At 45.6% G+C, this 26389-nt stretch overlaps 2 protein-coding genes and 1 non-coding gene across 6 annotated transcripts in view; 2 read left to right on the top strand and 1 right to left on the bottom strand.

Moving 5' to 3' along the window:
* The window catches only part of PABPC1L (poly(A) binding protein cytoplasmic 1 like), a 32128-nt gene extending 16830 nt beyond the window's left edge, over positions 1-15298 (top strand). Inside the window, exons 8-15 of one of the 4 annotated variants that reach the window (XM_053574684.1) lie at positions 325-591; positions 1696-1786; positions 2393-2518; positions 4087-4184; positions 5220-5313; positions 6566-6696; positions 7137-7211; positions 14149-15298. In XM_053574684.1, the coding sequence (XP_053430659.1) occupies positions 325-591; positions 1696-1786; positions 2393-2518; positions 4087-4184; positions 5220-5313; positions 6566-6696; positions 7137-7205 (876 nt within the window). In that variant the 3' untranslated portion in view covers positions 7206-7211; positions 14149-15298. Of the gene's footprint in view, positions 1-324; positions 598-1695; positions 1787-2392; positions 2519-4086; positions 4185-5219; positions 5314-6565; positions 6697-7136; positions 7755-14148 lie in introns of those variants that run through there. The other 3 variants (XM_053574683.1, XM_053574685.1, XM_053574686.1) reach the window with 3 other exon arrangements.
* TOMM34 (translocase of outer mitochondrial membrane 34) lies at positions 9338-25015 on the bottom strand. Its single transcript, XM_053574687.1, has 7 exons — positions 24758-25015; positions 20831-20930; positions 19707-19859; positions 18561-18730; positions 15309-15456; positions 10538-10664; positions 9338-10295 (listed from the first exon to the last, which is right to left on the bottom strand). Exons 1-7 carry the CDS (start codon positions 24882-24884, stop codon positions 10191-10193), a joined length of 930 nt encoding a protein of 309 aa, XP_053430662.1. The 5' UTR covers positions 24885-25015; the 3' UTR covers positions 9338-10190.
* Positions 23513-23574, top strand: LOC128574344 (U7 small nuclear RNA). The gene has a single exon (XR_008376718.1). It is a non-coding gene; the product is annotated as a U7 small nuclear RNA (small nuclear RNA).
* Positions 25016-26389: the final 1374 nt, after the last annotated feature.

A 26389-nucleotide genomic window follows, 5' to 3' on the forward strand; every position in this document is an offset into this window, starting at 1 on the left:
GGCATTTCATTGAACTTGTGCAGACTTTTACCTCTGTTACAATGTGAGGGCCCTGGACAAGTCACTTTCTCTCCTTTTCTCACCTGTAAAGTGGGAGGCGCAGCACCTCTGGTGTCAGGAGATTGTGTATGTGCAGTGTGAAGGCGCAGGAGGTATCTGGTATGCAGCGGGCCTCAGTAAATGCAGGTGGATGGTCCATCCCTTGGGCACAAGCCTCACATGCTCCTGCTTAGTGCCGGGCTGGGGGCCAGAGGAGGAGGGAGGCCCAGCTTCCAGAGTCTTCTTCCTCCATGCCCAGCAGCTCTTGTCTTGTCTTGCTTTTAGGTGATGACAGAGGGTGGCCACAGCAAGGGATTTGGCTTTGTGTGTTTTTCCTCTCCAGAAGAGGCGACAAAGGCTGTGACAGAGATGAACGGGCGTATCGTGGGCACCAAGCCACTGTACGTGGCGCTGGCCCAGCGCAAGGAGGAGCGGAAGGCCATCTTGACCAACCAGTACATGCAGCGCCTGTCTACCATGCGGGCCCTGGGCAGCCCCTTCTTGGGATCCTTCCAGCAGCCCACCAGCTACTTCCTCCCTGCTGTGCCCCAGGTGATGGCCGGCTCATAGCTCCCCCAACCCTTGCTCCCCAACAGCAGGTAGAGCAGGAAGGCTAAAGCTTCACAGGCAAATGGAGACTTCCCACTTGCTTCTCCTGAAAACTTGCTAGGCAGGCCGTCTCACCTGCTGAGGTCTTAACTTCAACATCTGCAAAAGAGGGTCACTATCAAACAGCATTTCCCCATCTAAGAGAGAGATTCATGACAGTTGTGCTGAAAAAGATTTTTTTTTTTTTTTTTTTTTGAGACAGAGTCTCACTCTGCCCTCAGTAGAGCGCTGTGGCGTCACAGCTCACAGCAACCTCAAACTCTTGGGCTTAAGCAATTCTCTTGCTTCAGTCTCCCAAGTAGCTGGGACTACAGGTGCCTACCACAACGCCCAGCTATTTTTCGGTTGTAGTTATCATTGTTGTTAGCAGGTCCGGGCCAGGTTTGAACCCATCAGCCCCAGTATATGTGGCCGGTGCCCTAACCACGGAGCTATAGACACTGAGCCTGAAAAAGACTTCTGATGGTCAAATAAGTTTGGGAAATGCTGCAAGAAACCTCAATCTCTTTACTATATACATTATTCTACCCGAACATGCCAATGTCTATTGTGACTCAACAAAAGTATATAGTATAAAAGTATGGGAGTATATAGTATTGCCCCGACTTAGATGGTTGTTTTTTTGTGGGATGCCTGTTAACATCTGCCCTGGATGTTCCTGTCCTGAGGAGTGTGGCTCATGGGACTTAGAGGAAGTAGGAAGATGTATACCACTGAGGGCCACCAGGATGGGGATTTTTTTCTCTTTTTAGCAGTTGTTTAAAGCAGGCATGAGTTGGGGTAAGATGTTCCTTTTTTTATCCAGGGTGGCTCTGATAAGGAGTGAGGATTGAAATCTGAGATCCTGCCCTGAAGGATTCGAGGCTAATAGACTTCCTGAGATGGGAGGAAGGAGCTTTCATTCCAGCTTTGTGGGGTTTTTCTAACCAGTCCCTTGAAGGGGACCATGGTGAAGGGGACTCAGGGCAGCAGTGTCTCTGAGGAGGTGTAGCTTCTCACCTACCCTGCTGCAAAGCCCTTCATTCTAGATCCTCTTCTCCTATGCAGCCTCCAGGCCAGGCTGCGTACTATGGCTCCAGCTCCATGCCACCCTCCCAGCCTGCCCCCAGGTGGACAGCCCAGCTACCTAGATCTTCATGTGAGTGATCCATCCCCTTCTACCCTCGCCTGGCCTGTGGGGGTGAGCCCTGTGAGGGAGTGATAACATCAGGGTTGGGCCTGGCTCTGACACTTGCTGGAATGGTAACTTCACCTCCCAGACTCAGTTTCCCTTTCTGAATGAAATGTGTAGAAAGCAGGAAGCACAGCGGTGAGCCTGGAAAAGACCTGCCATGTAGCCAGTATCAGTATCTCCAAAGATGTCTCTGATTTGTGATACTAAAAAATCTTGCAAAGCTGAGAAAATGAAATTCCTCTGGCTATATTGTTGATGAATGACCTTTCTCTGTAAGAGTGAAGTTCATACTCGAAACTGTCTTGGGGGCTAAGATATATGTTTCATGGTGCTTATGCATCTTGAGGCTTTGAGTAGACACAAGTTGGCTTTCTCATTGTTGATTTCCATGCACCTCCTCCCTGGAGGTCTGGGTCGAGGTGATTCACTCATCTTTCTGCTGTGAACTTCTTATTTCCCTTCCCTGTGCTCTTGCTGGCCCTGGAAGCTTCAGGGCACAGTATGCTACTCTGATCATCCCCCACTTCTGTCTATTCAACCTCTCTCTCTCCATGGTATCTGCATCACAAGCTGCCTATCCTCCAGCTGCCTCCATGGTCCGGCCACCAGGCATGTCTCGGCGCCCCCCGGCCCACATCAGCAGCATGAGGCAAGCCTCCACCCAGGTGCCACGACTGCCCCACACCCAGAGAGTGGGTGAGTTTGGGCAGAGCCAGGAGGAGTGGGTTGGGGGCAAGGGCTGGGATTGGCTCTGCTAGGGAGTCAGAACCAGCCAAGGTGATGATGACCTTGCCATATACCCTTTTTGTGAGCAAGGCTGACTTTGGACACTGTGGCTTAGTAGTTAGCTTGGCTTCCAGTTCCTAGGACCAACTCAGTAATTAGCTTTGTCATTGTCAAAGCTCAGTAATTAGCTTTGTCATTAGGTAATCAGTTAACAGTAATTAGCAAGGGCCATGGTGGCAGCCCTTGCTAATTACTGTTAACTGATTACCTAATCCCTAAAATAGGGATAAAAAAAATAATACCCCCATTTTCTTGTAAAGTACATGCAGGGCTTAGTATTGGAGCTGAATCTCAGTGGAAGATAGCGCAGCAGCTGTGAACAAGGGTTTGTAGATTCTGGCTACAAGGCAAGCACATCTGTTCCTTCATCCAGCAAATGTTCTCATGTCTACCTTGTACAGCTCCAGGGATTCTGCATGAATGAGACACATTCAATCTGTGGCCTTAGGTTGCTGCTAGGCCCCGATACTCCTATTTTTTTTTCTCTTTTCTTTTTTTGATTGTGGTAAAATACACATACAATTTATCACTTAACCATTTTTAAACGAACAGGTCAATGGTGTTAAGTACCTTTACACTATTGCACAACCATCACCACCATTCGTCCGCAACTCCATGAATTCTGCAAAACTGGAATTCTATACCCATTAAACCCTAATTCCTCCTTCCCCCTCCCCTAGCCCCAGGCAGCCACCAGTTTACTTGCTATCTTTGTGAATTTGACCCTTCTAGGTACCTTCTGTGAGTATTTGCCCTTTTGTGACTAAATTTCACTTAGCATGTCCTCAGGATGCACCTGTGTGATGGCATGTGTCAGAATTGCCTTCCTTTTATGGATGAATAATATTCTACTGTATGTGTTTACTACATTTTGTTTATCCATTCATCTGTCAGTGGACACCTGGGCTACTTCCACCTGTTGGGTATTGTGAATAATGCTATTATAAAACATGGTGTATAGATAGCTCCTTGAGACCCAGTTTTTAATCCTTTTAGGTATATACCCAGGAGCAAAACTAATAGATGATATGGTAATTCTATTTATTCCTACCAACAGTGCACGAGTGCTTCGATTTCTTTTCTTTTTCTTTTTTGAGACAGGGTCTCCCTCTGTCACCCCAGATAGAGTACAATGGCATCATTATAGCTTATTGCAACCTCAAACTCCTGGGCACAAGTGATCTTCCTGCCCCTCCTGCCTCAGCCTCCCAAAGTAGGTGGAACTACCAGCTAATGCCACCATGCCTGGCTAATTTTATTTGTAGAGATGGGGTCTCACTGCATCGCTCAGGCTGGTCTCAAACTACTGGCCTTAAGCTGTCTTCCTGCCTGGACTTGCAGAGTGCTAGGACTATAGGTGTGAGCTGCTGCACCTGGCCCCAAATTTCTTTGCATTTTTGCCAACTCTTGTTATTTTCTATTTTGTTTTGTCTTTTTTTGATGGTAGCTATTTGAACCTTGCTTATTTTTTTTTGCAGCCAACATTGGTACCCAGACCACAGGATCCAGTGGGGCAGGATGCTGTATGCCAGGTCGGCCCCTCCTGCCATATAAAGCAACACACAACACCCATCGGGTAAGCCTGGCCCAGCTGCCTTCCTAGTCTGGGCTCCAGAAAGCCCTGCTCAGAACCTTGGCTAAGGTGTTGTGGCTTTTTTTCTTGGCTTATGAAGTCTCATTATTAATGTGTGTAATCAATAAGAGATCACCCTTACTGACAGAAGGGGAAAGAGGGCCAGCGTCATGTTTTGTTAATCAATTACAATTTGTTTTGCCAAAGTTGTTACCAAAATTAATTTGCATTTCCTTAATATTTGTATTGAGCAGCAAGGATAGAGATTCTAAGAATATGCTGAGTACTGAAGGGAGAAGATTAATGCTCAAAACGTAACTGAAAATTGTATAATTAAATGAAAGGCTGAGTATTTATCTCCCTGCCCAAGAAAATGTCTCAAGTTCAGAATTATCATATCCTGTCTAGAACTGAAATGTGTCTAGTTTGAACTTTTTCTTGTAGGATGAACAAGAATAGTCTTCAAACAGCAACATTTTTAGAGTTAAGGTGTGCAAGGGTCAGAGAGTGCTGGGGATGTGTCCATAAAGCCACTTGATAAAAAGATCTTTATTTGGCACAAAATGATTTGTAATGCTTGGCTTTTATTTGGCTATGTCCATCGTAGGGCTTTATGCTCATAGGGGTGTCCAACCTGCGGCCCATGGGCTGTATGCTGACTTTGTGAGGATTTTTTTTAACTTATCTGTGGTGTCAGATATCACAAAAAAAATGCACAGACCTTTTTTTGCTAATCAGCTTTTGTATATTTAATGTGGCCCAAGGCAACTCTTGTTTTTCCAATGTGCAGCTGGAAAAAAAAAAAGGGTTGGACACCCTTTCCAGGTTCACAGTGCCACAGAGAATTTCCACATTAGAGCGTAATTCTGTCTCCTAACCCACTGTGCCCTTTTTAGGGACCCCCTGCCCCACCTGGTCATCCAGACCTTGTCCCTGCTCCACTCTTCCAGAGCTTTCCTGGCCTCACGTTTACGTGTTAGGGTAAGGCGTCAAGGCCTTGCCAGTTCATGATGGTTAAGTGTCCCTGTCACTGTGCAGATCCAGGAGCCTGCGGTGCACGTCCCCGGACAGGAGCCCCTGACTGTGTCCATGTTGGCTGCAGCACCCCTGCATGAGCAAAAGCAGATGATTGGTGAGTGGCTGTGTCTTCAACTCTAGAGCAAGATGAAGGTGGCAGGGAGCTGGCTTGCCTGCTGGCAAACACCCTACCTGAAGAAGATGTGAGAACAAGGTCCAGCTTTGTCCAACCTTCCCCACGCTGCCTGTACTCTCCAGGTCCCTTTTCTCTTGCTTTAAAACACTGGCCAGACTGGATGGTCCCAAAGTCCCTTCCAGCTCTGCTGTCCTGTGACTTTGACTTAGAGTGGGAGATGCCCTGATGTGGGGAGTTGAGAGCTTCGTCTTGGGTTTCTTTAGGGAACTGGCCTGTAGGTGGGTGTACAGTTCCTCACACCTATCCCGAATGGGAAGAAGATGGGGCCAAATTTCATCAGTCTCCCTGGGCCCGCTGCGGAGAGGAGGGGATTGTGTGTACACCGAGTAAGCAGTGTTATTTCCCACTAGACTCTGAATTCCTTGTGCAATTCATCGCCCTCCCTACTGTTTATCACAGGCCCTGCTAAAAGATGCCACTAATGGTTGAACAAGTGAGCAAGCCTGTTCCTGGCTGGCAGGTTCTGTACTTTGTAGCCACCAAGATCTCTAGACCTTCCACTGAAGGCCTGCATTGCTATCACCACATTATTTCCACAGCTCAGTTAGGGTTTTGCCACTTTATAGAAAAATTTTAAATGAACTTGACAGAGGTAGAAGGCTTTGTTAGCAGTACCCTATACACATTTTCAGTTTTCTCACAGGAAGACCACTTCTTCCACAGCCCCCTGAGTCACCTTGTCCTGGCTGGGCCCTCCATGCATTGCTGAGATGGGCTGGCCACCATACTAGGCCTTGTCACTGGAAATACCTAATGGTGGAAGGTGAATTTATCCTAAGTATACTAAGTATCCTCCCCACCCTGCCCCCAAGAGTATCAAGTTCAACATTATCACATCCTGTCTAAAATTTTATCATGTATACCACTTCAAACTATTTCTCGCAAAATGATTAGTTTTTAAACAGAAACCAGCTTTGTGTTAAAACTCATTCTGCAGAATGCTGTACGTATCTCAGACTTGATTCTTAAATTGTCCTCCAAGGCGGGATTTGCTGTGCCAACCTTGGGTTTGGAAAGAGGCGCCTATTAAGGTTAAGCGCCACAGCTGGGCAGGGGCAGTTCCAGGACAAGAACCCATATCTCCTCCCTGCTCCACTCTGTGGTACCACCCCTGGGCTGCTAAGGTGTGAACCAGGTGTGTGCACAAGCCATTGGAGGGTGTTCTACACAGGGGAACGCCTCTACCCCCTTATCCATGAGGTCCAGAGCCAGCTGGCTGGCAAGATCACGGGCATGCTGCTGGAGATTGACAACTCGGAGCTGTTGCTCATGCTGGAGTCTCCGGAGTCCCTGCATGCCAAGGTAGGCTGGAGCCTGGGCAGCAGGGAGCCCTGAGGACAGGGTCTCCCATTGGAGTTTGTGGCAACTGTTTGGTCCAATAGTTTATCTTCTTACTGGAAACTGAAGGCCTACTGCATCTTGGAGTGGGAAGGAGACTTAAAATTTGAGGGTTTGCTGCTTCAGCCCCTTGGCAGACTAGATCTGTGTGGCCCCAGAGGCAAGGTTTTGTTACAAGGTGTGTTCTGAGTCAGCTAGGGTTAGGGTTTTTCCAGCTGTCCAGCAGTGAACCTGTCTCAAAGGTGACTGTGGGGTCTTGCAAGCGGCAGTGGGTGAGGGTTCTGCAGAGGTGCTGTGGATAAGGGGTGCTCCCTGGATCTAGCATGCAGGGGTGGGGAGGGGTCAAGGCTCTTCTGGGTCCTACTGGGACACTGCACTGAGCACCTCCTACTTGTGTCCCCCAGGTAGAAGAGGCAGTGGCTGTGCTGCAGGAGCATCAGGCCATGGAACAGCCAAAGGTGTCCATGCACTGAAACCAGGTAGGTGGGAGGGACAGTGACAGCAGTAGCTGGCCTGAAAGCTACTGGGCAGGAACTGACTGCCACAAGGTCACTTAGACCCATGCTGTGTCACTGGCTTCCTCTGAAATGCCAGGGAGTTTGGGGAAGCCGTGAGAATCAAAGGAGATGGCTGTGAGGGTGAGATGGGCATTGATGATGGTGCAGAGCAAAAGAGGTGCTCTCTTACCAGGCCCCTGCCTGGCCTTACACAGGCTTTCCGTGGGCACTGCTTGCTCTGTTCTGCCCATTAAGGCCTGGCCTGGGCTACTTCACCTTCTTCATCTGCCATACTTTCTAGAAACATTCATTTTACTCTTTCATCCCCAGAAAACAGATTCCTCGCTCCCACGGCTGCCAAAGGAATAGCGTTTCCTGCTCTTGGCTCCCCCGCCCTATGAGCTGTAACTTATTTCCCCAGTGGTCTGTCTCTGTATTTGATCCCTGTATGTAGAATGAAGCTTGGTCACCCCCCACCCCCAGCCTATTACTTTGCTTTGTGCATTAAAAGTGTTGCAAAATCTGTCTTGCCTCCGAGGAGGCCTTCTTAAGTCTAAGGAAGGTGGGGACAGGACAAAGGGTAGACCTGAAGGGGGTAGGGCTTTGGCTGTAAGGAACAGAAACACAAGTGAGCACTGAAGTCCCCAGGGGGTGTGCATGAGAAACTGCCAGGAGCCCAAACCTTTGGTGGTACAGCGTGTGACCAAATGGACACATCCTGCAATGCACCAAAGCTGCAGGTGCCCACGTCAGATGTGCAGGGTGTTTCCAGGCCCCTGGCTTGAGCAACGAGGCAGGGCAGGTGAACAATCAGTTTCCAGGTGCCAGGCTGACTGACCGAGGGACTGTGTAGCGTAATTAAAGAACCCTCATAGACATGCTTTGGAGTACCTTCCCAGGTCCTGCAGGGAATGTGGGGGACCCTCTCAGAAGGGTCCTCCCCTCCCCCAGAGATGTTCACTCCAGCTCTCTGCCCTCTCCTGTACCTGAGCTGCCAAATGACAGTGGGGAAGACCATGAGCAGCAGACTAGTTCTGCTGAAAATTCACTAGCAACAGATTCAATGGAATTCTCAAAGTCACTCTTCCTGTTCTCCACAAACATGTCAAGCTCAAGCCTCGAGCTCCTCCTGCCCCAGTCACTTCGTCCCACCCACTTGCCTGGCTGCTTCTAGCTTGTCCTCTGCAGATCTCAGACCGCTGGCTTCTCCATGCCCTCTCCTTTTCTCACGCCCTTTTCTTCTCAGCTACCTAATTTACAAGCACATCTGTGTTTATAGGAAACTTCTGTTCTTACTAGCAAATCCACACACGTGCTTTCTAGAGCTTGAGAGGATGCTGTAAGCCAGGTGTGACTGGATGGCACCAGCAAACCTGTCTCAAGTCAGTCATGCCTGCTTAGCAGGTGGCAGCAAAGGGGACAGTCTCCCTGCATTAAGACTGTCCCTTGACCATGCCCAAGTTTGTCTAAAATCCACTTCTGCCTGGAGGTCAGTGATAGCTGAAACAGAAACAGACTCATCTTTATGACTGCGCAGAGGCAGTGTGCCTGACAGGTGAATGTTGCTTGAAGAGCCAATCCCACCCCTTTGTTTGCTCTGTGGAATCATAAAACTTCAATAAGGAGCACACAGCCTTAGCTCTTCCACATGCCACATTTCATGAACCCGAATGGCCCTTTTGGCCCCTCTTTGCTCACCCTGTGCTCCCACCCAGGGCCTCACAAACACTGGTTCTTGTTCTGTTCTGCACACGCTGCTTTCTCCTCCCCTCTTCGCTAATCTCCCATTGTAGAACTCAATCCCACCTTACTCCCTCCACCACATCAATGCTCCATTTTAGGCAAGTAAAATACCACTTGACTACTCACAGCACTTAGGTTAGCTGCAATTTACACTGCCCTGATTAGCTGGTGGACTACTAACCTTCTGAGAGCAGGGCCTGTGTCTACTCACTGTGGTCTCTCTAGCACTATTCAGTGTCTGGCTTTACATAGACATTTTAGTAAATCTGTTCAACGAATGGATGAATGCTCAATATGCAACACTTTTATTATTACTACTACGAAGTACCGGGGCAAAGGTACAAATGAAAGTACAACAGACGTTTATGTAGAAGAAAGCCTTTTAATGCAATAGCTTAAACACACAAAATCAGTCAGTTCAAATTAACTTCAACATATTACAAAGAACTGTGATGCCTAGAGAAGGCCACTGTTGGAGCAAAAAGGCAAGTCCTGCCCAAAAAGGAAGGACACTGACCTCAAGGGGGCCTCTCTCCCCATCCCACCTCCAGGACCAGCAGGCACAACCACTGGGCTTTTCAAACACCTTACGCAGCTCCATGCAGAAGGCAGCAGCACAGAGTCAAGGACAGAGCCAGCCAAAGGTCAGGGCTCTGCCTACCCAACAAAGGAGGGGCTGAACAAAAGGCACTGGGGCTCAGACACAGGAGACTGTGCCAAGGACGGGGAAGGGACAGCAGCTGCACATGGGAAGATTGCAGCCCTGGAGAACCAGCTCAACAGGCTGCCTTGGGTCAGGGTTTTCTAGCTTACCCCCACGCCCACCCAAGAACTCAGATATTCAATTAACTGCAGTGAGGTGGGCTCTGGTGAAGCTATGAGGGCAGCACTCAGTCTGGTGCACAATGGGGCAGCCACAAAGCCAAAAGCTTGGTGACAAGGACCTGTCTGAGACAGGGGATCCAGGGGCAGGACTTCAACTTCACGCTTCAGCTCTAGTGGGGACCTTTCTGATGAAACAACGTCTGTGTTTGACTACATTGAGCTTAATTTGAACAGGCAAAGCCTCTTAAAGGGAGGGAAGCAATCGAGAGGCCAGGAGGGTGCTTCAGAGCTCACTCCGGGGCATGCTGGGTTTCAGGAGTGGGCACAGAGGCGGCAGCCCCTGGCTTCTCTGGGTAAGGTCAGGCAGAGGTTTTCTGCTGCCCTTTTGGATTTTTAGTTTAGGTTCTGCTTCACTTCCTGCCGCAACTTCTGTGCAGGGCCATTCTTGGGCTCAATTTGTAGGAGGCTGCTGATGTCTGCAAAGCTGGATTTATAGTCCTAATAGAAAGGAGAAGAATGTGGAGAAGGTGCCTGCACTGGGGGTGGGGGTGGGGGACAGCTGTTGAGGCAACAAAGTGTTTTCAAACCCCAGCCTGTAGGCCTGCTCTGGACTACCCTGGGGCCCCAAGAAGAGAAAGAAAGTGGAGAGAGCGCCTTGCCTTGACTATATTCTGAAGTACCACCGCTGGCAAAAATCTCTGTGGCTTATCCTGCTACATCTGGCCAGGATTTTTTTTTACCTTGAGTGCCTTGTAGGCTTGAGCTCGCCTGTAAAATGCCTTCACGTTCCTTGAGTCCAGCTTGAGGGCTTCCGAGCAATCCTTCACTGCTTCCTTGTACTGCTTCAGGACCAAATAGCAGAGCGCTCTGATCAGGAGAGACCATTTTGGAAGCTTTAGTCAATTGTGAGCCACTAGGTAGCCTGAGAAGTGGTCGCTAAACACCTACTTTGTGCTGGTTACTTTGTATCTTCTTTGATCCTCATAATACTCTTACTCCCTTTTTGAGATGAAAAACCCTGGCTCAGAGGGGTAAAGGGACTTGCCAATACTGAGGGGTGATATGGGGTTCAAAGTGAGGGGGTTCACAGGACTCCAGATCCTGACCTCATTTGGTTCTATCACTCTACTTAATTCTTCTGTATTGTGCTCTTTCAAGCCAAGGTTTCCTGAAGTCTTCCCCTTGACATATTTAAAAACTTAACTCCTTCAAAAAAAAAATACTGAACTCTGATATGATGCTGGCCAGATGTAGTGGCTCAGACCTGTAATCCCAGCACTCTGGGAGGCTGTAGGAGGATCCCTTGAGGTTTAGAGTTTAAGACCAGCCTGAGTAAGAGCGAGGCCCCATCTCTAAAATTAGCCCGGCATGGTGGTGGGCGCCTGTAGTCCCGCTACTTGGGAGGCTGAGGCAGGGGGATCACTTGTGCCCAGGAACATGAGGTTGTAGTGAGATATGGCTATGATGACATCACTACACTCTATCCTGGGCAACAAAGCAATACCCAGTCTCAAAAAAAAAAAAAAAAGAAAAAAACCAAATATGATAGATTAGGGGTAACGTAAAAATATTTGCAATTGTCTTTGAAATCCGACAATCAACAGATGGCTAAATAGTGATAAATACTGTAGAACCTCTGTAAATTGACCATCCAAGGGACTGTAACAAACTGGCCAACATATGGAGGTGATCAACATAAGGAACTGAGCACATGTGGTGCATATCCTTTGAAAATTACGTCAACTAAAGGAGGTGGTTAACTATGGAAGTTCTGTATACCAAAATATTAATAACTGTAGAATTTATGAAGCTAGGTATTAATACATAGGTATCCAATGTACAGTTCTTTCCAACTTTACTTTGAAAAATTTCATAATAAAATGTTGAAAAAATAGTCATGTACATCCATACTACAAAATATTCTGCATCTGTGGGAGGAAAAAGCACGTGTGGGTGTATCTTCTCATTCAAGTCTAGTCATTCTCTCCAAAGACAGTCACTAAAATCAAAACAAGTCAGATGTCTGGGAGCTCATTACATAAGTTCATCTATTCCACTTCAACATTCTCAGTGGGTGCGGGGTATTCACTAAGTTGGATGTGTCATGATTTATTTTACTAATTTCCTTTTAGGGGGTATTTTTCATTGTTTCTAGTTTGTAAATAAATGACGCTGCATGAATGTCCTTGTGTAAGTGACTGCTGGGTTAAAAGACATATGCATTTAAAATTTTGACTATTTACCCAAACACACTCCAAAATAATTGCACTCTAAAAAATAGTTATTGGTTGGCATGGTAGATCACATCTGTAATCCTAGCACTCTGGGAGGCCGAGGCAGTAGGAGTGCTTGAGTTCAGGAGTTTGAGACCACTCTAAGCAAGAGTGAGACCCTGTCCGAACTAAAAATAGAAAATTTAGCCAGGCAACATGATGTGCACCTGTAGTCTCAGCTACTTGGGAGGCTGAGGCAGGATCACTTAAGCCCAGAATGACATCGCTGTACTCTACTTGGGTGAAAAAGTAAGACTCTGTCTCAGGGCGGCACCTGTGGCTCAAAGGAGTAGGGTGCCGGCCCCATATACTGGAGGTGGCAGGTTCAAACCCAGCCCCAGCCAAAAACAGCAAAAAAAAAAAAAGGGACTGTCTCCAAAACAAACCAAAACCACCCCCCACCCCCAACCAAAATCCAAACAAAAACAGAGCCTGTTTTCCTACAACTGTATCAACTTGGGTCACAAGCTTTAATTTCTACCAATATGGAATCTCGTTTTAATTTAGTTGCTTTAAATATGGGTAAGCTGAACATCTTTACATAAGATTTTTTAAATCTATAGAATCAAATTTCCACTTTTCCTTTAATGGCTTTTGTGAATTACTTTTTTCCACATAATACTTTCCCCTTTGCAAGATAATTAATCTACAAGGTATCCTAGAACTTGTGGTTTCATTGTTTGCTATAAAACTATAGTCCACTTTTTAAGAACTGAGCTAAAAATTCAGATTTATTTTTCATTCTGACCTAGCCAATCTGACATCATTTATCAAATAATCCCTTTTTTCCCCATACTTATCATACACTAAATTCTCCTTTGCTATTGTTCTTTTTTCCTGACAAACTTTGGCATCTCTATCATGAATTTTAAAATTCTACTAAATCTTTATGATTGCATAGTATTATAACTTAGAGAAAAATCTTCTTATAGCAATTTAAAGACAGGCACAAATTATTTGGCACTCTTCCAATTGAGGGGCTGAGAGGATCTATGTCTTCTTCCTTTGAATTTAGGCAGGCTCTGTTATTGCTCTGATCAACTGAGGACAGAGGAAGGGACATGATGTGACAGTGTGGCACAGAGACATATGCATGAAGAACTGTACTTAAGCAAAATAAAACATAGTTCTGGATTTGGTAAAAATCCAGAAAAATAAGTTAATGCAGGTGTTTAGCAGCGTAAGTTAATAAACAAGGCAAAAGAGGGTTAGAAGACAGTGCCACCCAAACATGGAAAATAAAGGCTGTGGGCTTCTTTTCCAAGTGAGCCTAGCGGACTGAGGCCCTCTTGGTACAATCTGCAATAAAATCACAGGTGAAAATTCCAAAACCCAACTTTTAAGACTCCCAAGTTCTTTTAATTCATTTGGTAAAACCTGACATGAGCTGAGATAAAGCTACTTTGTACCTTTATGCCACCCCATGTGAACATGGCATTTTCCATCATGTTTCACTTGCAGAAATACTAATAGTTTATTTCAGCAAGCTGTCCCAGACCCTGCTACAGTGTTATGTAACTCAGTATGTGGACCATACTACCTTCTAAAAACCTAAAACACATTTTATGCCAAAATTTTGGAATAAGAAACAGTCTACCTATATTAGACCCATGTCATTCATTCATTCATTCAGAGACAGGGTCTCTTTCCATTGCCTGGGCTAGAGTGCAGTGGCATCATCACGGCTCACTACAACCTCAAATTTCTGGGGTCAAGTGATCCTCCTGCCTCAGTCTGCTGAGTAGCTGGGACTATAGGCCACTATGCTTGGCTCATTTTTCTTTTTTTTTGTTTGTTTGTTTTTGAGACAGAGCCTCAAGCTGTCACCCTGGGTAGAGTGCTATGGCATCACAGCTCATAGCAACCTCCAACTCCTGGGCTCAAGAGATTCTCTTGCTTCCACCTCCCAAGTAGCTGGGACTACAGGCATCCATCACAACGCCTGGCTAGTTTTTGGGTACAGCTGTCATTGTTTGGTAGGCCTGGGCTGGATTCAAACTTGCCAGCTCAGGTGTATGTGGCTGGCGCCTTAGCCACTTGAGCCACAGGTGCTGAGCCTCATTTTTCTCTTTTTGTAGAGATGGGGTCTTGCTCTTGCTCAGGCTCATCCTGAACTCCTGGCCTGAAGTGATCCCTCTTACCTCAGCATCCCAAATGTGAGCCACTGTGCCAGCCTAGACCCAAGATTTCTGAAATAGAGAGTGGTATGTATATGTTGATAGGGAAGGAGAAACAGACATTTTACAATAAATGTTTTATAATCAATGTCTGGATCAGATACAGTCTTTTGCTGAATGGTCTCATGTTTCTGAGAGTAAAATTTACAGGAAGATCTTCTTGGAGCCAGTTTCCAATTGTGGTGTCACAATCAGTTGGGTAAGGTCAGGCAAAGTCCCTACTTCTCTGAGCCCTGATTTTCTCAACTCTGTAAGACTACCTACCACCTATATTTCTGAATATTGGTGCCGAGCAGTGATTGTCACAAAGTAAGGCATGGTCCCCAGGCTCTCCCTGTCATTGGTCACTGACAGCAGCTCTTAATGTAAGGCTTTCTACAGGTCCACAAGTCTAACCCCTCAGGCTAGACTATATCACTCCTTCCTGCTCCCAGGTCAGACCATAGGTCAGGCATCCTCAAACTGCGGCCCGCAGGCCACATGAAGCAGTATGAATTGCATTTGTTCCCATTTCGTTTTTTACTTCAAAATAAGATATGTGCAGTGTGCATATGAGTTTGTTCATAGTTTGTTTTTTTTTAACTATAGTCAGGCCCTCCAACAGTCTGAGGGACAGTGAATTGGCCCCCTGTTTAAAAAGTTTGAGGATGCCTGCCATAGGTATTCCGTACCATGGCTTTTGGGCCAATGTACTTAGAAATGGGACCAAAACTTCTAACAGGAGGGTCCCAAAGAAACCACAGGGTGGGGAGCAGGGTAGGGGTAAAGAGACCAATAGACTTGTGTTTGCATAGTAAGCACATTGCTCTTACTTATATGGTACACTTAGGAAATTCTGGGGAGAGGGGCTAACAAAGCCCAGGCGACCCTTAGGCTGCCTCAGTTCTATACTTCAAGAAAGTGAATGCCACTGGCCACACCTAGTTCACACTGTGCATGCTGTGAGCTGTAATACAATGACTAAATGCTAGCAATCAAGAGCCCACAGTCTGAGAGAAGACTATGGAATACAACCTCCAAAGTCCTGAAATCCCCTAAGCCAGCTGCTGTGAAGGAGATACCTGTTGCTGTACGTGGCAGATTCCAGGTTACTAAACAAGAGGCTTTCACTGTACTTCTCAATAGCTTTCTTATGGTTTCCCTTCTTTACAAGCTCATTGCCTTCTTCCTTCAGAACTCTGGCTCTCTCCGCATCCCCTGCAGAAGACACTAGATACAAATTCAGAGGAGGAAAAAACCATCGAGCAATGAGATCTCTTCAGAATCATCTCTGAACTGAGATCAGTGAGATCTCTTCAGAATTGTCTCTCCCAAGTTGTCTATGATTCTCACCCCTGCAGAGATCTCATACACTGCTGTAAATTATTCTTCCTGATTGATGATTACTCCTAATTAATTAATAGCTTCTGGAAAATTAAACAGTTTTTCATTCAGAAGAGGTTGGGAACTCCTGATATAAATGCATTTATTCACCTTTGTAATAGCACATATATATGATAAAAAGCAATCCAGGTTCTAGCCTTGTCACTGCCACCTGGTAGGTGGAAGATTTTGTGTGATGGACCTAACTTTTGGACCTCAAATTCCTCACCAACACAATGGGGGAATACTCATTCCACATGTGGCTATTTTCAGGGTCAAATCTGAGAATACACGAGAAAGTACAGAACAGTCTATAAACATAAAGTAGGAGAATAAGTAAATAAATATTAATAAATAAGAATCTGGTAAAGAAAGGGCATGGCTTCTGGACTTTCAGAAAGAGGCAGTAGAGCCTACTGTTTCTCAATTCCGTTATGGACTGAGTTTGTGAGTATCCTTCCTCACTTAACACATGCAGCTCTGCTACAGCCTTCAGGGAGAGAGAGAAGAGAACAAGGTGAAATTCAAGCTGCTTGACCTGGCTTCCAGGCCCTTCGCTGCTTGGCTCCAATTAAATGTTCTAGCCCTGGTTCCCTATCACTTGCTTTTTTAATTTTTAAAAACTATTTTTTTTAATTAAATCATAGCTGTGTACATTAATGTGATTTTAAAAACTATTTTTATAAAATACTAAATATTTATGACCAGGACAGGGTTATAGGAATAAAACTAACACCCTGAACTCATCTCTCAGCTTAAGAACAGAACATTACTAGGACCTTAGAAGTCCTGGGGGCCTATCTTCAATTTAATCCGCCCCTCAAGGAAACTATTATCCCTAATTCTATGCTTTCCCTTGTTTTTAAAAAAAATTTATATACAATAGTACTTTTAAACCACTTGTTATATAATTTGTTTTTGAACTTAATATTGAAGAATAAATAAGTCTGTATTCTTTTATGGCCCAACATTATCTTCCTGAGACTTATCTGTGTTGATGCATATACCTGTAGTTAATTCAACGTCATTGCGGTAATACCATAATTGAATCCCTATTTACAGGGATCTGGGTTATTTCTAGTTTTGTTTTTTCACTAATACACATTTTGCTCTGAGCATTCCTGTACAAACCTTCTAGTTTCTCATTTTAGAAATAGATCAGTGGGCTATAGTCTATGCACAGCCTCAGCTTCACCTGGGCCCTGCAACACACTGCTCACTAGTCACACTCCCACTGTTCTCCGTGCACTTTCATTCTCTGACTCTCTCCACTGTCTCTGCCAAGAATTCTCCTCCCTTTTCTGTTCCTACCTGATGGCCTCTTTCTAGAAAGCCCAGCTCAAGCATCACCTCCTCCAAAAGCCTTTCCCTGATTCCCCAAGCATTTAAGTCCGTTCCTATTTTGAACTCCCAAACCCTAAAGACTAAAAAACACACGTTCCTCCTCCTCACATTTTAAGATACTCTGCTTATGTGTATCAGTTACTCAATAGACCAAGAGCTTAAACTGCCCCTATCCTGTCTATATCACACTGCTTAGCATAACGGCCTGGAACCCATATGACTCAGTGACTCCAAAAGAACAAAATCAAGAGCCTGTGCACTGAAGAAGTCTAGTTCATTAGCACTCCACAGTTTCATTCTAGGGAAGAGTGGGAAACACATACCAGGCTCCCACCAACTAGCGTGAAAGCTCCGAGGGACCAGACAGGACTCCCACCCTTCCCTAACACTTAAAGGTCACTAACACACAGCAGGGGTCCAACCTTGACCCCTCTGTACTTCTCTTAGCCTCAATCCCCAGCTCACTGGGCTGGGACAATTTCCCTGGAACATGAAAAGAGCTTCTTGGTGAGGCCCTGCCTAGTAAGTGGCTTCTTCATTTTACACAACTGAGCTCGGCAGTCTCCTGTTTTTGGCCACCCAGCTTGGATCTCCCTTCTGTATTCATACAGGGACTCTACAGTGCATGTACTTCTAGATGAGCATTACATTACCCTCCAGTCATGGAGCAAGGGGAAGCTGAGGGCTGAGCTAATCACAGAAGCTCACTCCCTGGTCACATGCACTAGTTCAGGGAAGTCTATGAGCTAGGAGTTTGGGGGGCGGGATATCCTCTTTTCCTAGTAAGCTATCAGAAAAAAACTTTCTTTTTTTCTCTGGGTCATGCAGCATGGTGTATGTATGTGAGGCCAGGAACTGTTCCAGGTATTTTACTGCAAGGAGGAAGCCTTCCCCAGAGACAAAGCTGACACAAAACAGAGAAGAGAGCTGACAGAAGTACAGAGAAAAGGAGTCAGTCTGTTAGTGTAGTGAGCTGCTGGAGCAAAACCTGCCTGAACTCTCTGGACTTTCTACTTATATAAGCCAATAAATTAATTTCCTATACTATTTTTACCACATTGAGTTCTTTTGTTCTTGCAACCAAAACATCCAAAGTTATACATCCCATATGCTCCCACAGGAAAGAGAAAGAACTCATACTGTATGTCAGGGGTCCTCAAACTACGGCCCGCAGGCTACATGTGGTGGTGTGATTGTATTTGTCCCTGTTGTGTTTTTTTACTTCAGAATAAGATATGTGCAGTGTGCATAGGAATTTGTTCATAGTTTTTTTTTTAAACTATAGTCCGGCCCTCCAACCGTCTGAGGGACAGTGAACTGGCCCCGTTTAAAAAGTTTGAGGACCCCTGCTGTATGCTTATGCACCAGGCTGGGAGGTTTGTGCCTGATATCATTTAGTCCTTACAGCTATGAGGTAGGTTTTATCACTACCCTCACTGTACAGCCAAAGAGACAATCTCTAACAGGTTAAAATGTCTTCATTTTCTTTTGTTTTTTTACTTTCTTCCCAAAATTATTTTTATAACTCAGCTAAATAGGCCAATTTCTACAAGATTATTCTAAAGAAGGAGATTGTAAGACTCTCTGGCCAGAAAGTCACGGCTTACCTCTGCTCTTTGTACTCGCAGTTTCTTTGGATATGCTTTCATCTATCTCTTTGCGGTTTTCAGAAGGTGAGGAATTCCACCTCTTCTGAGCTGAAAGAGGCACCAATGGGATAGAGGGCAGCTTCAGGCGCCACTCAGGCCCAAGTGAGTCCATAAGAACTCTGGTCATTCTGGAAAGGAAGCGAGAATTACAAGATTTCCAGCTGGGTCAAGAAGATATTCCTGGGGGCGGCACCTGTGGCTCAAGGAGTAGGATGCCGGTCCCATATGCCGGAGGTGGCGAGTTCAAACCCAGCCCCGGCCAAAAACCAAAAAAAAAAAAAAGAAGACATTCCTTCTTTCACACAGCCAAGGGAAACAGGCCCCTTCAGAAGAGCCAGAGTTATTGTCTTCTTCCCCGGTCTGAACTACCTCTTTATATCTTCCAACATGCTGCAACAAAGAACAGAAGTCTGCCTCCCAAATGCCTTTTCAGCTCAGCCACTGTGACTCTCCTCCCCTTGAGCTTGGTCACACTAAGTTACATTTAAAGTAGTGATCTACTGCTTATGGTTCCCCCCACACACACACACACTTTTTTTGAGATAGAGTCTTGCTCTGTTGCTCTGGTAAAATGCCGTGGTATCATAGCTCACAACCACCTCAAACTCTTGGGCTTGAGCATTCCTCTTGCCTCAGCCTCCTGAGTAGCTAGGACTAGAGGTGTGCACCAAAACACCCAGTTAGTTTTCTATTTTTAGTAGAGGTGGGGTCTCGCTCTTGCTCAGGCTGGTCTCAAACTCCTGAGCTCAAGTGATCTACCTGCCTTAGCCTCCCAGAGTGCTAGGATTATAGGCATGAGCCACCATGCCTGGCCTGCGGAAGGGTCATTAAATTTGCACCAAGGGTGAGCAAAATAAATATTTCTGTGTGAATGAAATTTGCGCATCTAGGTAGAATCAATCTCTCTCAGTAATTCTGACTTCTTAAATACCTGCTAAATACAACAAAAGATTCTCTTTCTGTAATTTCTCCCATAGGCTCATTAGGAGATTTCCAAGTCTAGCTAAAGGGATTCCCACAGGAAACAACCAAAGCAATGGTCCAAAACCAATTCAGGTGGACAGGGGGTTTCCATGGAGACTGCCTGCAGTGAAATGAGCTCACCTGTTGATACCTTCCTGGGCTGATGTCACATTGTCATCAATCTGCAGTATAGTCTTATAGTCAACGTAGGCTAGGTGATACTTCTCCAGAGCCTCATAGGCAGATGCTCGCCGCAGCAGGGGCTTCATGCCAAAGGGAACCAAGGCCAGTGCTCTAGAACAGGAGGCAAAAAATGTCATCTGGCTGCTGAGCCACCAGGCTTTGGGTGCAATTTCTCCCAGGCCAGGTCTTCTGCAGCCCTCAGTGTATAGGCGGCCAATTTCTGGTTGACAGACATTGCTAAAAATGCCAAACCTCACAACAGAGACTTTTCAACTTAAACTGAAATGAAGAGGAAAAAGAGAGCAGAGAACCACTAATAAAATGAAACTTACATACACAGGCATCAATTTTTCAGTTTCAGTCTCCCGAAAACCAAGGCTAAATGTCTCATGGTTTTCATGTTACTATGTACCTATAAGTTGTGGCCCAGTGGGAATAACAACAGGCTTTGGAATCAGATGGGGTAGCATTTGAATTCCACTTCTATTGCTTAACCATATGACCCAGGTGAATCTGGTACAAGTTAATTTAGCACAGGCTCCATGAGCATGCTCACATCCCTCCTCTCCTGTCTATCACCAAAGCATGCACCCAAAGCAATGTCACAGAATATCAGATCTGGAAACATATTAGGGCATGTTCTAGTTTAGTGATAATAAAACTAGACAGTATTAGACTGACTTGAAGAAAGAAGTCTGAAAAATTGTTCACTGTCCTCTACAACTGGTCATTGATAAATGCAATTTTCTCTTTTCTCCTTCTTTCCCCTCACACACATCCATCCTAGAAAAAACACCTAGGTAAGCTAGTCACTGGTTTGCAACTCTCCCTTATCCCTAGGTTCCAAATCTCACAAAGCCTTTACGGCCTACCTCGACCTGTCCACACTACTACTTATGCAGCAGCAAAGACAAGTCCCCAAAGACACAGAGGCCACAAAGACCACATAGAGCCTTTTACTGTCAGTGACCTAGTGATATTCAGTAAGAGATGATAGAATTCCTTCCAAAGAATAACCCAGACAAACCTAGCCTCCACTTCCAAGATCTTCAGGCATCCCAAAGTTACCCTTGGCCACTTACGAAGTGCAATCTTTGATGCAGTCTCTGCAGTTCCCATCCTTCAAGTGGCATGCTGCTCGGTTGGAATAGAGAACACTTTCCTCTTCTGGGTGTGAAGAACCTGCCCAGGTGGAGGCAAAAAGAGCAAGAAGATCATCGGGCTGGGAAACAGATGCCTCAGGATGCTGAGAAACACTTTACACCTGGAGCTCTCTGGGCTTTGGGGAAAGGCAGTAGGGATGACTGTAACCTCATCAGGCTTGACGGTCTGCTGGGCCGGCATATTTGTCATTCTCACATGAGAGTGAGGACGTGAAGATTTCTGCCCTTCACAGGGAACCCTACATTTCTTTGTTCACTCATTCTAGAAATGAACTTGGTACCATGGAAAAGATAAATATGAAATAGCTGGCTCCTGCCTCAACAAAATCATGCTGTAATCACTTGGGTATCTCTGTATGTGTGTGTTTATTTTATTACAAAAAGCATGTAACACCCCCCCCCTAAAAAAAAGGCAATGTAATAAATGTCACGATAAACGGACCCGCCAAGAATTGCAGGGACACGAGAAACAGCGAGTAGTTCTACCTAGTCAAGTCAGAGGCTTTTGCCAGGCAAGTGATAACTGAGCTGGGTCTGACAGGACTAAGGCAAAATTAATCAGAGGAAGTACTCAAGCTACCCAAGGGAGGAGAATTAATAAACATTTCTCTAAAGGTAGTCTTCACTTTTAGGAATCACAGACACTCAGATCCTTCACTGTGACCATAAAGATCATTTTTAAGGGTGGCGCCTGTGGCTCAGTGAGTAGGGCGCTGGCCCCATATACCAAGGGTGGTGGGTTCAAACCCAGCCCTGGCCAAACTGCAATATAAAATAGCCGGGCGTTGTGGCGGGCGCCTGTAGTCCCAGCTACTTTGGAGGCTGAGGCAAGAGGATCGCCTAAGCCCAGAAGCTGGAGGTTGCTGTGAGCTGTGTGACGCCACAGCACTCTACGGAGGGCGATAAAGTGAGACTCTATCTCTAAAAAAAAAAAAAAAATCATTTTAAAAAATAATTTTCAAGCATTTCATACCCAGTAGCATGGGACTTTTTAAAGAAAGAATTGAAAACAAGCTCTTGGAAGCATATAGAAAACCACATCTCAGTATGCACACAAGACTTAGCATATCTTACTATATTAGTTTCCAACTTCTTGATATGGCCAAAGTTCCACTTATCCTTATCCTTTACCCTGTGCTCTTTGCTCGGAGCCCCCAGAGGCCAGCAAAATCCTGAAGTTGGTGTGTAACATTCTCAAGCATGTTCATCTACCTTTATTATATATACATACATATTTATTCACAGGTAACACAAAGAATCATTTTAGGTCTATTAGAGCATTTCCTAGACTGGGCACTATGCCTCACGCCTGTAATCCTAGCACTCTGGGAGGCCTAGGCAGGAGTTTGAGACAGCCTGAACAAGAGTGTCTCTACAAAAAATAAAAACATTTGGCAGCACTTGTGGCTCAGTGAGTAGGGAACTGGCCCCATATACAGAGGGTGGCGGGTTCAAACCTGGCCCCAGCCAAACTATAACAAAAAAATAGCCAGGTGTTGTGGTGGGCACCTGTAGTCCCAGCTACTCAGGAAGCTGAGGCAAGAGAATCGCCTAAGCCCAAGAGCGGGAGGTTGCTGTGAGCTGTGATGCTACAGCACTCTACCGAGAGCAACAAAGTGAGAGACTCTGTCTCAAAAAAAAAAAAAAAAAGAAGTTAACAATAAAAATAAAAACATTACCTAGGCATCGTGGCAGGCATCTGTAGTCCCAGCAGCTACTAAGAGGCAGAGGCAGAAGGACTGCTTGAGCCCAGGAGTCTGTGAACTAGGATGACACCATGGCACTCTAGCCTGGACAAGAGTGAGACTCTTGTCTCAAAAAAAAAAAAAAAAAAAAAAGGCATTTCCTAAGTGGTATCATGTTAGCTGTCCTTCTGTAACTTGCTTTTTTCACTAATATGTTACCATGTTGATACCTGAAATCTTTCATTCAACAATAACAATTCAATAACCAACAATAACAAGTTTTTCTTCCCCCCCCTTATTTTGCCAAGCCCTAAGACAGAAAGTACAAAGACAAGTAAAATACATTCTTGCTCTAAAAAAGTACAAGTACTCAAAACCTGTAATCTACCTTAAACCACAAGAACATAGCATGGTTACTCAGAACAGCAGTGTGGTGGCAAAGGCATCAATCCAGCCTGTGATCCTGAACAAGTCAATCAACCCCTCTGATCACAGGTGTTCACCCACCGTGTGAGAATATCATTTGACCAACTTGTTAGTAGGGTTCACTGTGTTAGGTTGCTCCCTTGCTCCCTTCAAGATCAAGAAAACTGATCAGCAAAACGAAGAGACTTGCCCACCAACTACCTAGAAAAATAGTAGCAGCAGCTGAACCAAACTTTTGGTTTCTTATAGGGACTGAGAACGGAACCATACAAAAGCACAAGCTTCTCCAGGCCAGCTAGGGTGAAATGAAGGAAAAAGGCAGATACATCTTCATTGTGTAACCCTGAGGTGGCCAATTTAACTCTTCTGGACTCTTCATCTCTTAAGTGTCTTATCCATAGGGTTATAACGAAGATAGATAGTCTAGAATGTTGGGCACAAAGTGAAGCACTCAACAAATGATAGCCAAGAAAATGAAAAAGGGGATAAAAAGTGTTATAGTTCTTTTAGAATTGGTCTAGCAGGTTTTGCAGTCTTCATGGTAAGATCTCCCTAATGCTAAAAAAAAAAAAAAAAAAGAGAGAGAAAGACAAAAGGAAATAGGTGCTGAACAATCACAGAAAATGGGATCCAAGGTTCCTCCCAAAAGTCAACACTGTATCTAACGGGGCTCTTGAATAAGACACCGGAGGCTTAGTTTACCTTAAAGTTCTGGGGTGGGCTGAAGTGACTTGGAGACTAAAAATGTTAAGAATACACACTACCCCTCTGTTTTTAACACTCTTCAGTAGCTTCCTATCCAGGCATAAAACCCAAACTGCTTAGCAGGGTTTAAAATACGTACACAGTAAGGGTCTGCCTACCCAACTGATCTCATGTCTTACTATTCCCTCCGCTAGCTCGCTGTGTTTGGACTGCTGGAGTACACCACGCTTATTCTGCCGGGGGAGCTTTCTGATTGCTGTTCCCTCCACCGGGAACGCTGAGATCCAAAACTGTGTGTGCTTGGTTTCTTCTCATAAGTCAGGTATTAACTCAAACATTGCTTCTTTCTTCAGAGAAGCTGTCCTTGACATCCCACTCTAAAAGGGCTCCGCTGTCAACTCTGTCACATCATTTATCTGTTTTCTTTATAGCACTAATTATCTCACAGGTCTTGTTTACTTATTAGCTTGGGATTCACACCCTCCCCTTTTGCCCAACAAAAATGTGCGACCTTTGAGAGAAAGACCTGTCCAGTTATACTGGCAGTATATAACTAGTACTCAACAAATGTTAATTTAATTGAAAAAAAGAATAGCTAGGGGATTAGGAGGATTGACTCAGGTATCAGAATAGAGGCCTGAATAATTAAGGATAGAGGCCAATAGGGTAGTTAAAAAGCAAGTGGAAAGAAAGGGCCACGGAACTATCTGGTAGGATGCCGGAGTTGGGGGTGAGGGGAGCGGGAAGGGTGGTGGGTGGGCCTAGTGTTTCGGTCGGTAGGCGGCGAAGACAGGAAGCCCAGGGCGGCGCCTGTGGCTCAAGGAGTAGGGCGCTGGTCCCATATGCCGGAGGTGGCGGGTTCAAACCCAGCCCCGGCCAAAAAAAAAAAAAAACCAAAAAAAAAAAAAAAAAAAAAAAAAGACAGGAAGCCCAGGAAAACAGGGATAGAGCGAGGCCGAGGCCTGGGTGATACTGGCCGGGCATTGGAGGAAGCGGGACTGGTGTAGAAATGGGGGGGGCGGGGTCGTACCTCGCGCCTGCAGCATCCGCAGCGCGCGCCCGTAGATAGCAGAGGCCTCGGCGTACTGGCCGTTGCGGAAGCTCTCGTTGCCGGCGACACGGAGCGCCTCCACATTGTCTGGGAGTTTGGGGGCCATCGCCGGGTAGGGCCTGCGAGTGGGGGCGGCCTCCGTTAACCCTCCGGAGTCGTGCGGAACAGCGTCAGTACGGAAGCGCTGGCAGCGAGTACTCAGCTCCGCCTACTAACCCGACGGCAAGGGGGCGGGGCGGGGCGGGGCGGGGCCTGCGCGGTCGGGAGCCCTGCGGCACCCGGCCGTCTGCGCGTGCTCAGTTTGGAAATTACGCCTTCCTCGCGCCCGGGAAGAGTGAGAACAGCGCTAGCGCCCCACTGTGGGGTCGAGGTCCCTGCTCTCGTAGAGCTTACGTTCTAGTCTAGAGTGAAATGAAATCCTGAGCAAATGAAGACAATTTCACGTGATTAGTCCCGTGAGGAAAACAAAACAGGGTAACGCAATAGAAAATGACTAGGTGGGGGCTGTTTTAGATAAGGAGGCTTGGGAAAGCCTTTGCGAGGAGTCATAATTGGGCTGAGGCCGGAGAATATTTAGGGAATCCTGTTCAGACAGACGGAAAGCAAAGGCTGTAGTACTCCACACTGACTTAATAAATGAATGTGCACATGGATTGAGGGATGATCTTCCACCAAGGGTGACTTCAGTTTCTCTCCAATCTCATCTAATGTTCACCCTCCCACTCAGTACTGTTAAAACCTGGAGTACTACCTGCAGACTCCAGTCTTTGCCTCCTAGTCTTTGTTTATAGATCCTCTTCTCCTGCAATTCGTTTCCAAACATTTTTTTTTTTTTTTGTGGTTTTTGGCCGGGGCTGGGTTTGAACCTGCCACCTACGGCATATGGGACCGGCGCCCTACTCCTTGAGCCACAGGTGCTGCCCAGTTTCCAAACATTTTTTTTCTTACGTAATTCTGAATCAACTTAATATTCAACTCTAACATCATCTTTTCTGACTTTCCTACTTCTGCCCTGCCTCAGTGCAACTCCGGCCCCAACTCCCTATTGGTCTCTAAGTTTGTTCCTAACTTAGCATTTATCACTCTGTGATTGACAGCTCATAGTTTTTCTTGACCAATGTGAGGTCTTCAATGGCAGGAGGTAGGTCCTCTTTGCCTGCCCAAGACCTAATGGGGTCTGGCTATAGTTCATAGATGGCACCTTCTTACTATGTCCTCTCATATTAGAAGGAGTAGGGGTCTATTTAAATTTAAATGAAATAAATTTAAAAATTCACTTTTTAAATCATGCTAGTTACAAAGTGCTCGGTAGTCACATGTGGCTACTATTGTGGATAGCACATATATAGAACATTTCCATAATCACAGAAATTTTTACGGGGCAGTGCTGGACTAAACATTGTGTGGAAAAAGAGGGCCATCAGAGTCAGTTTGTCTTCTGGAAAAGTCCTGGGAAAGAGGTAATACAGGGTTGTCACTGTATAATGGTTAAGTTGATATTTATTTTAAAAAATGTTTGTTGAGTACTTATTTATATATAGCAGTTTTATCTCATGGCATCCTTGAACCTACAGTTAAACTTTCATGGCACACTTAAATTATGTTGATCAA

Source organism: Nycticebus coucang, chromosome 21, assembly GCF_027406575.1.
Source record: "Nycticebus coucang isolate mNycCou1 chromosome 21, mNycCou1.pri, whole genome shotgun sequence".
Taxonomy (NCBI): domain Eukaryota; kingdom Metazoa; phylum Chordata; class Mammalia; order Primates; family Lorisidae; genus Nycticebus; species Nycticebus coucang.